Source organism: Silene latifolia, chromosome 2 (genome assembly GCF_048544455.1).
Source record: "Silene latifolia isolate original U9 population chromosome 2, ASM4854445v1, whole genome shotgun sequence".
Lineage (NCBI taxonomy): Eukaryota > Viridiplantae > Streptophyta > Magnoliopsida > Caryophyllales > Caryophyllaceae > Silene > Silene latifolia.
The window spans coordinates 47,277,887-47,289,112 of NC_133527.1; the positions used below are offsets into that span (position 1 = coordinate 47,277,887).

At 37.7% G+C, this 11,226-nt stretch overlaps 1 protein-coding gene and 1 long non-coding RNA gene across 5 annotated transcripts; one reads left to right on the forward strand and one right to left on the reverse strand.

Annotated features, from left to right (window-relative positions):
• The first annotated feature begins 8,314 nt into the window (after positions 1-8,314).
• LOC141642698 (caffeoylshikimate esterase-like) lies at positions 8,315-10,226 on the forward strand. 4 transcript variants are annotated; one of them, XM_074451572.1, is made up of 4 exons: positions 8,749-8,831; positions 9,417-9,449; positions 9,568-9,753; positions 9,962-10,226. In XM_074451572.1, exons 1-4 carry the CDS (start codon positions 8,757-8,759, stop codon positions 9,989-9,991), a joined length of 324 nt encoding a protein of 107 aa, XP_074307673.1. In that variant the 5' UTR covers positions 8,749-8,756; the 3' UTR covers positions 9,992-10,226. The 4 variants fall into 4 exon arrangements, 3 of the variants coding, with proteins under 3 accessions (XP_074307674.1, XP_074307673.1, XP_074307672.1); XM_074451573.1 differs by lacking the exon at positions 9,417-9,449 and having other exon boundaries at positions 8,315-8,831; XM_074451571.1 differs by having other exon boundaries at positions 9,568-10,226.
• On the reverse strand, positions 8,401-10,618 carry LOC141642699 (uncharacterized). The gene is made up of 2 exons (XR_012543392.1): positions 10,568-10,618; positions 8,401-10,487 (listed from the first exon to the last, which is right to left on the reverse strand). It is a non-coding gene; the product is annotated as an uncharacterized LOC141642699 (long non-coding RNA).
• Positions 10,619-11,226: the final 608 nt, after the last annotated feature.

An 11,226-nucleotide genomic window follows, 5' to 3' on the forward strand; every position in this document is an offset into this window, starting at 1 on the left:
CAGAGGAGTTATAGGGGTTGTGCATTGGAGTTGCACAAAGAACTCTTATAGCATAATGAAGAATGTCTAAGTTCATACTGGTTGTTAATAACTTCTCAAAACAAAATGTTTAACTCCATGGAGGGTATGTATAACTTTAGACTTATTTTCCACTGTGAAAGTTTTAAAGAGGGTATGTGAAACTTTTATAGCATATTAAAGGATTGATTAGGACCATACCATATGACAGATGCCGAAGAAAGACGAACGAAAAATCGCGCAATCCTCTGCCTCCAATCGATTAAGCAACATGGACCAACACTCAATCACTTTTTCATCCATTGGCGTCTCAGGAAGCATAGACAACATTTGCAACCTATTAATTGTTCCGTGCCGGCCATAACTCACAAGTGGTTCACTGTAGTTCAGACAGCAGGTGTTAATTAGGCTATAACGTATACTAAATGGGAAGGTAACTGCTATTAAAATGACTGCATAACTTCACTGATGAAACATATAACTTCAGTTTAGGAATGTGTAACTCCATTAACGATATATATAACTTCAGTGATGAAACATATAACTCCATGTATTACTCTAGGTATAACTCCAAGCCTCTAATGTATAACTCCAAAGTATATATTGTACAACTCTGAGCATATACTGTAAAACTCTACGCAAAATAATGTAGAATTCCAGTATGGAAATGTCTCTATATTGATAAAACTTAATATGATAAAACAAAAGGATTTTAGACAGCTTACTCATTTGGAAATTTGTAGTCATCAAGGAAAACGTAATCAGCCACTTGTTTGCGATACACCGGGATATCCCTAATTAATGCCTTGTTCAACTTCAACATCTTGGCGACCACTGTAAGGTCGGCGTGCCGGTTCCCCGCAATATGTGGTGCAACCAAGGCCATCGCCCTTACCCCGGAGCGGCTATTAACTGTTGAGAGGGCCCGACTAGACGGCGTCCGGCCCAGGGCTACTTTGGAAGGTGGAGTCGATAGGTTGAACGACTTTAGAGCAAGGTCGTTTAGCGAAGCTGTTCTATTCGGCGATTCCAACACCTCTCTTCCTTCCACTTGTGTTGGCTAGCCTCTCGTTTATCACGCACCTCCTCCATTTCACGGTCTTTAAGCTCCTTAAAAGCTGTTACCCTGGATAACATGACTTCCCTGTCCAAGTTAATGTCACCGAGGACAAGGGTTGCAGCAATTTCCGCTCGCATGAGGTCATTGCTTTCCTTTGTCCCTATGGTACAGTCGAATGGCTCTCCACGGACAAAGAACATATGAACCATGACGTAAAGACCACAGTCATTGACAGTATATCCTGATCCCTGCCAGTTGAATTTAATGTTGACAAAAGGAAACCCTTCAACTTTCTTGCCTTTGTCGAGCCCTTTGTAGGCCATATACTTTCCCATTGCATCAGCCTGGCGGAAGTTAGGCAAGGCGTTTAAAAGGGGAAGACCAATTAACAAAAAAAATGGAGCTGGTAATTAATCTAGTTACCAGTTTTATAAGACTTACAGTAATACGCGCAATCCCTCCGTATGGTAAATTCAGAAGATCGTCCTCGTAAGAACGATTATCAAGGTACTCGATCTGCTCAGAGAGGAAATTTAGGCAAATGCAAGAGTAATGATATTCATCGCCAGTGCTTACCGGGATGAAAACCTACAAACATGCACCAAAAATCTAAGACTTATAAAACATAATTAGCAGATTAGAGGCATACATATTGTGCGTAGTTGGAATTATACATTCTATGGTTAGAGTTATACATTATATGTCTAGAGTTGTACATTCAATTTCTAGAGTTATACAGTATATTCTTGCAGTTGTACATTATGTGCGAAGAAGATGCCTGGAGTTATACATTATATCGTATATGCTTACAGTTGTACTTTATGTGCGATGAGTTATACATTCTATGGTTAAAGTTATACATTATATGCCTAGAGTTATGGAGTGAAGTTAGCCACTCATCAAAACTCTAAGCATATACTGTATAACTCTAGACAAATAATGTATAACTTCAGCCCTAGAACGTATGACTCTAGTAATTCTGAAAGCTAAAGTTATATAATGTATAACTCTTGCCATAGAATGTATAACTCTAGCCATAAAATCTATAACTGTACGCATATATAGTGTAGTGTATAACTCCAGGTATTACTCTACGTATAACTCCAGGCCTAGAATGTATAACTCCAAAGCATATATTGTACAACTCTAAGCATATACTGTAAAACTCTAGGCAAATAATGTATAATTCCAGTATGTAAATGTCTCTATATTGATATCTGAGCTCACCATATCGGAGTCCAGTTGGAATGGACTAGAACACGACTCTTGCCACATGTCCCACGAGGCACAAAAGCCTTGTAATTATCAACAACCAAGTTTTTCTTCCCGCCTTGCCAAATTGCAATTGCTAGGTCCTATAAAAATGATAGACGGGGTTGGCAGCTTGTATCACAAGTTACGTACTGATTTGTCACAAAATAACTTGGAGTTCGAGCACACTTACAGCGTGACCTAGGCCAAAGAAACAGCGCGAACTTGAAAAGTGCGGTGTTCGCATGCGTAAGGCGATTGAGTAGTACATACCAAAGATCGATGACATTGGCCATAACCGAGACCCGGGCATCAACATCCGGAGATCAATACGCGTTACGCAGATTTGGATGGATATGTGACCAATTGTTCCCTACAAAGGATTAGCAAAAATGAGACACGCAAAGAAGGGAAAAGATTCATGGCCTGTTTGATGTCGTATTGAAATATAGGTAAAACTTATCTTCTACTTACTCTTTATTATGGACGTGGAATTGATCAAAGACATAATCCATTACATCCTTCCTCACCCCGAACACCGTCCTGAAACGTTCCTTGTTAAATCGCAACAACTCTGAGCATACGTGCTGGTCAGGTTCGGGTGCCCCGCAATCCTGAGAACAACCTAGGTTCTCAGGTACAATGTCCATACACGGAAGGGGGGCAGTTGAATGCACTAAGAAAGGATGGTGGATCATGTCACATCGCGGCACATAAATAGGGGGTGGGAGTGGTGCAACCGGCTCAACCCTAGCACCGGCGATTTCAACTACCAAACCTTCTTTGGCAGCACCAATCGTTCGCTCCTCAACCCCGGCAAATGCCTCATTCACATCTGCCGTGCTCATGAAAGTTAGAGGGATTTGATTTTCACTCCATTTCGTTGAAGGATTCCCCGGGGTGATCTCCGCACCCTTGACAACATCTACGTTTACACCCCCATTGTTAGAATGTTGTTCAACATTCTCAATTACATCATTTTGAACAGTGGCCTGAATGAAAAATAATAAAATTAAACACCATGCTTTTGTATCAAAAATATTACAGGTATAACTCTAAAAGTGAGACAATTGGGTCACGAGTTACGGACTCCAATGAATTACGATTATACATAGAAGGGCAAGAGTTATACACGTGTGAAGTGTTAAAAATATCTTTGTCGAGTTATACATATTTGAGTAAGAGTTATACACATATGGTTAAGAGTTGTACCAGACGTATAACTTTGGCCATAAAATGTATAACTGTAAGCATAGAATGTATAACTCTGGCCATAAAATGTATAACTGTAAGCATATACACTATAATGTATAACTCCAGGAATAACTCCAGGTATAACTCTAGGTATAACTCCAGTCATCTAATGTATAACTCCAAAGCATATATTGTATAACTCTAGTCATATATCTTTGTATAATCGTAGTCATATACTGGTTAAGAGTTGTACCAAACGACCGTTGCAGTGGCACTACAGTTACAAGGCCTCATCATAAGTTCCAACAAAGTTATACTTTATCAACTTAGAGTTATACACGACCAATTTAACAAAAACAACGAATGTATAAAAAGTATTTAGCGAAAATTAACAAACTTACCTCGCCATCAGGACCACTCCCGTACGCTGGAAGTCCACATAAAGCTTCCTTCATTTCAGCAGTAGAAAACATACACTCCATCAATTCTTGTGTCTCCATTGGCAATGATGGGACCGTAGATTTTTCCATCTCCTTATCTGACGGTTGATTGTCTGACAATCTTACAACATTTTCTTTCACACCCTCCCCATGAACTTGCTCATGCACCTCATCACCTACCCCAGGCAGAGTTTCAGCATCCTCTGACGGCCCGTCAGCTTGGTCTACAATGTCTGATAATCTTTCATGGTCAATGTCTGACAATCTTTCAACATTTTCAACATTTTCTTTCAATCCCTCCCCGTGTACGTGCTCATACACCTCATCACCTGCCCCGAGCCGAGTTTCAGCGTCCTCTGACTGGCCGTAAGCTTGCTCAATTTCCTCCACGGTGTAATTCGCCTCCAACAACAGCTCTCTGACAGTTTGGACGGGGGTGCACACACCTTGATCCTCTAACCCTGGGCTAGCATCTGACAACGGATTAGAAACTATTGTATCACCTCCCACTTCCTCCATAATCTTTGGCCATGAAACTGCAACTGATTTCGTTGGCGCGTCGACCTTGTCCGACTCTCCACGCGGCTCAGCATGAGGGTTACCACCCCTGCCACCCCCATCATTGGCGAGACTAGACAGAACTTCACTTATTTGACGCGTAGATGAATCGATTCCGTCATATTTTTTGGGGGACTCCCTAACTACCTCTCCAAATGCAGGAGCGTTACCAACAGAAACCTTGACCTTTCGCAACTGTTCGGCTTCAAACGACGTACTTTTGAATCTTTTCACCCTCGAGAGAATTCTTGAGAGGCCGACTAGGATTTAGGCCCGTCGGATCACTAGTTACTGACTTTGATCCTTGCGGTTGCATCTGCGTACCATGAATAGAACACAATAGCGTTCCTTTGCATCACTAGATAGAGCTCGTGAGTCCATTTGCATTGAAGAAGTACGAGTAAGTTAGTTATATTATAATAGATGGGTACGTTCAAATTTGAAACAAAATCAATCTGCAAAAAATATAATAGTTTGAACTTACATCGATGACCCTAGCTTTCAATTCTGGTCATCCTCGACACTGCTTGGTAGTTCGATCTGAATGAACTTCTTCTCGAATTTGAGCGGAGAGAGAGGGGTGGGGGGCCTGATAGCAACAATAGTTTGGGTTCACCCGGTCGCTAAGGCGATCTTGTCCAAACTCCTTCTATAAGAGGGATCTTGAAGGCACCTCGGATACCTGGTCTTAGACAAAGTTAAAGTGCCCAATCCCCCTTGATCCACCTCAAATTTTACCCTATCTACAAGCGAAGATTCATCCCAATGCTTAATCAAAGGTAGATCGTGGAGGCACGGCCTACCCTTGTAATCATATCATTTGAAAATAGCTTATCATGAGGAAGGGGATACTGACCACCCAACATCGTAACCCCCTTCTTACAGTTTGTCCCCGCTTTCACCATCATTTCCAATATATAAGAGCACCAGTCAAAATGGGGAATGGCTTTAGGATCCTCTACAGCCCTTAATAGCTTCAAATCTATCCTGTTGTTTGGGGTGGGTGCGAGGAATGAAGACATAGAGAACAAAACAAATAGCCGGCAAAAATGATCGTCCGCCTCCTCGTACTCCATAAGTTGCTTGTGAACTTTCCCTAAACTTATTGAACTATTTGCTTTGCCCACCCCATAAGCTTGCCGCCATTTGTCCTTGACTCCTTATTTTCGGGATCGTTGGACCCCTTCTTGCGAACAGAGGTACCAACGGAGACGGTTGGGTCCAAAAGGTATCAAGAAACGATCATGCACGTCATGCTTATCGATCATAAACTCCTTCTTCCGAGAAGCCCCGAACACATATGACCCATCGAGAGAAGGACTCCAAGAATAGACGCACGTGTGCAAGTGGGAAGTTGCTAATCTTAAGCTCCAAAAGGCCACCAAACCCAATTTTCTTAACAAGCGGACACACGATCCTCATTCCGCTTTTCAATGAGAGAGACAAGTCTTTGAGGTCGACACGAAACCGTGATTTCATGCACCCTCTTAACCCTTGGCTTGGCCTCAACCATCTTGGGAAAAGCAAGGACAACACACAAAATTAGACATCTTTGTAGTTGCAATTAGAGATATTTGGAGCAAAGAAATACATATCTTGTGAATTAAAGTTATACAATAGATAGTCGAGTTATACAAAATATAAGTAAAGTTATACATTCTGATAATAGAGTTAATTAAAAAATATCAAGAGTTATACATTCTGATATCAAAAGTTATTCAAAATGTAATCAGAGTTATACAACAAATGACAACAGTTATAAAAAGGTCAAACTTTGAACCTGGGAATCAGGTCCCTTCTCAATAGTTGGTACATCATCGATCCAGAGGCGACAAACAAATAGGGATTCAGATTTAAAGACAGTTATACATATACATATAATCAGAGTCGACAAACAAAAGAAGAGATAATCAGGAGAGTTATACAGAATAACAGACGGTTATACATATAATAACAAAAGTGAGACAATCTGAAACTAAAGTTATATATTGTATAACTCTAGGCATATATTGTATAACTCCAGGAATAAAATGTACAACTCTAGGCAAATATTGTATAACTCCAGTTATACATTATGACAGCAGAAGTTATTCAACATGTAATCAGAGTTATACAACAAATGACTGCAGTTATAACAAAAGTCAAACTTTTAACCTTGGAATAAGCACCCTTGTCAGTACTTGGTACTTTTAACCATTCAAAAGAAGAGATAATCAGGAAAGTTAGCTATACAGAATAACAATACAGTTATACATATAATAACAAAAGTTAGACATTCTGAAAACTAAAGTCATATAATGTATAACTCTAGCAATAGAAAGTATAACTCTGGCCATATAATGTATAACTCTAGCCATAGAATGTATAACTCTGGCCATAAAATGTATAACTGTAAGCATATACAGTATAATGTATAACTCCAGGAATAACTCCAGGTATAACTCTAGGTATAACTCCAGGCATCTAATGTATAACTCCAAAGTATAAATTGTATAACTCTAGCTATATATTGTATAAATCCAGGTATAAAATGTAAAACTGTAGGCATATATTGTATAACTCTATGCATGGAAACTAATTAGAAGTATAGTTATACATGTAACAATTAGAGTTTGACATTATGAAAAAGGAGTTGGTCACAGAATCAGAAGAGCTATACATCTAGTACCCAGAGTTATACATCTAGTAACCAGAGTCATACATATTGCATACTAAAGTTATACATCTAGTAACCAGAGTTTTACATTAAGTAACCAGAGTTATACATATTGAGTACTAAAGTTATACATCTAGTAACCAGAGTTATACATCTAGTAACGTATAAATCAAAATCAAAACTTTTAACCTGGATATCAAGTCCTGTGTCAATACTTTCTACAACATCCATCTGTAGATGACAAACAATTGGGATTAGAGTTATACAGATATTTAATTGAAGTTATACATCATTCTATAAGAGTTATACCAACAAGACGAGATTTTTTACCTTTGATTCAGATTTCTTGGAAGATTTCTTGGTATTTTTCTTGGCAAAAACCATTGTTAATTATCAAATGACCTCGAATTTGATCTGCACAACCATAATTAACAATTGAACAAATCAACATCAGCAAACCCATAATTGAAGATTGAAAAATCAAATGAAATCTTTTTATGATAGTTTAACAAAGGCAATAATTAACAAAAAACAAACTACAAATCACTAAATAAGGAATGGAAAAAATACCTTATAAAAAAATGGAGACAGGCGAGTTTGCAGGCAAGTTGGAATTAATTTATAGTGATGAAAATGGTGTCTGTTGAGATGGAGTTAATTGGTAGTGATGAAAATGGAGTTATCATCAATGTGAAGAAAGAAAAGGAAGACGAAATGAAAGGAAATAGAGGGAAAAATACCCGCAAGTTGTTTTGAATTGTCTAGAAAATGAGGAGGGAAATGATGATGGACTGATGGATATAACAGTGTATCATGCATGGGTTAGTGGGTAAGAGGAGAGAGGTAAATCAAAAATATTAGTTGAGTGGGGTTTTACTGCGTAATCTTGGCCATTGATTTGCTTGATCCAACCGCCCACATTAGGACTTATGGACTTAATATATCTAATGGCCTTAGTTGATCTCTCCTATATATATATATATATATATATATATATATATATATATATATATATATATATATATATATATATATATATATATATATATATATATATATATATATATATATATAGGTCGGGGTCGAATACGAACTAAAGTTCCATACGAACTGTACGAACTACTTTAGAGGCCGTCAGATTACATTGCATTGTTCTTTTAAATCCTAGCCACACACCATGCATTAAATTTCCATCTCTCTCCTTATACACCAAACTCCCTCCAAGCACACCACAACCACCACTTCCATTACCGCCAGAGAGCCGATGTAGCTATCACCGGCGTAGCTCCGTGAGCATCATTGTCGGCGCCATTCTAATTCATTTCTTATTTTCCTTCCTGCATAGTCCTCATCATCGTCCGCATCGAGATAGTGGTGGTTTTGTTGAGGCGGTCCGATCGATTTAATGGTGGAAAGGGAGGGTGATAAAGGTTTGTGAAGGATGAAGCTTCGGTTGTCATCGTTCGATTAAGGATTTGATCGATCGATTTAATGGTGGATTTGATCGATCGAATTTTATTTGTGACGGCTGACAGTAAACTGTAAACCAATACACAAAGAGCAAAGAAAGAGAACAAAAATGGCGAAATTGAGCTCACTATCTCTTGTTCTACTATGGAGTCTCGTAATTTTCGGTTCCCTCTCTCAAATTCAGGTACATTTGATTCATAATAATGATCGTTTCATCGTTTATCAAATCGTTTTATTGATTTATTCGATTTAGTTGAGAATTGAGATAATTTGATTTAGGATTTTTGAATTGTTTTAATTGTATGTATTTGTTGATTGCGATAGATTTTGTGGAAAATTTGTGTGTTTTTTGATGATGTATTTGGAATTTAATTAGGCGAAGAAGAAGAAATCGTCGGAAAATTTGAAGGAAGTGATGAATAAAGTGTTCTTCGATGTTGAAATTGATGGAAAACCAGCTAGTATTGTTTTTGTTTCGATTTAATTTTACATTTTGAGGTTTTAATTGATTTATATACGCTTGTGAAAATAATTGCATCTGTGTGATTAATTATGAATTATGATTAACTAAATGATTAATTATTGTGTTACTCCGACTCTGTTAGTTTTCGGTTAAAATGAAGTGTGGAGCGTCAATGAGTCATACCAATATCCAAGGACTAAGGTCGAGTGTTGTACATGATTACGTGAGCTCATATGAGGCGTCGAAATAATACTGTATTAGATTAATTATGAATGTTTGTTAAAGACTGCAATGGAACTTTTGAAGGCGACAAGAGAAATCGAGTCAAATGCTCAGAAGGTAGCCGCGTGCAACATTATGACAAGTGACGTACAAGACCTTGAAGCGAATATTTGAAGTCGGATCTGACTAACAGTCACTTGTATATATCTGACGTTGTGTGTTCGTTGATTTTCAGGTGTGTTCTCCATTGTTGGTCGTTCATGGAGCTGCAGATATGGTCACAGATCCAAATGTGAACAAGTTTCTATATGATCGAGCTTGTAGCAAGGATAAAACACTGAAACTCTATGAAGGAGGCTATCATTCTATTCTTGTAGCATGGATGGATATTGCCGTCCTCTTTCGTCATTTTGTATATGAAGTATTTGATTTTTTCTTCTATATGCTTGTCTGCTGCAAATTGTGAAACATATATGTGTTTGTGTTTAGAAATTTTAATCTATTTGATATTGTAAGACATGTGTAGTATACCATACTCGTTTCATAAAATTCTGAATTTTGACACATTTCTGAAATAACTGAGCTGGAGTAGACTTGTTTATGTGATGCTTCTGATTTGTGTTGTTCAGGCAACTCTCAGTTTTTTATCAATATTTTGAAATTTCTCACAATTGCAAGAATGGAAACATTCATCTAATGGGAGAGCTGTCTTCAATTTGGTTTTTGACGAAGATTCGGGAATTTCTCACAGATGCAAGAATGGAAGCATTTATATTATGGGATACTTAGCTGCCACGGGTGACCAATATTTGTTTCAAATATTTCATGTAGATGTAATCCAACTGTTATGTTTTTGGTCATGCATAAGTTATTTGGCTCCCTTGACTCGGTTTCTGTCTGCTATTTTCGTTGTACTCTCTGTGCTTTTTTTAAAAAAAAAACTTGGTATCATCTTGTAGTTTTATGCTCTTAGGACAACTTGTCGTACTAATTGCTAAGCCTTCTGCTGTAAAGCCAAAGGGGGAGAATAGAATGATAGCCTCCTTATACTATTGGCGAAATAATGGCCAAAGCACCAGGTTTAATCATTTCCCTCAACGAGGCTGATGCTACAATAGCTACGCAACGACCATAATCGGGTTTCTCCCTGTAATCCTGCAATCACGAAAATAATCAATAACTAGCACCGAATATGTTTGGAAATTGTAATAAGGTTTGTGAAGATGAATACTTACCATGATACCTGGCCTCTCAATAAATTGCCTTCTCACTTCAGTTACACATCTTGAACGTATCTAGCACCTTAAAGGTGTGTATCTGGTGCGTTAAAGAAACGTATCTAGCATCATAAAGAAATGTATCTAGTATGTATATCTAGCAATTTAAAGAAATGTATCGATTAACTTAAAGGAGTGTATCTAGTAATTTAAAGAAATGTATCTAGTAATTTAATAGAACGTATCTAGCACCTTAAAGGTGTGTATCTACTAAGTTAAAGAAGCATATCTAGCATCATAAAAAAATGTATCCATTAATTTAAAGGAGTGTATCTATCAACTTAAAGAAATGTATCTACTAATTTAAAGAAGCGTATCTAGCGCCTTAAAGGTATGTATCTAGTAAGTTAAAGAAGCGTATCTATCATCATAAAGAAATGTATCTAGTAACTTAAAGGAGTGTATCTAGCACCTTAAAGGTATTCATCTAGTAATTTAAAAGAACGTATCTAGAAACTTACAAGCCTCGAAACCGTCGAAACTAAACTTACACTTATTCAACACAAACTCGATATACAAATACTCGTGCAACAAAGAAGCAAAACATTGCCGATACATCCTAATTTCATCACGGACATGAATATGTATTTCGTAATCGATTCATTTACAAAACAATT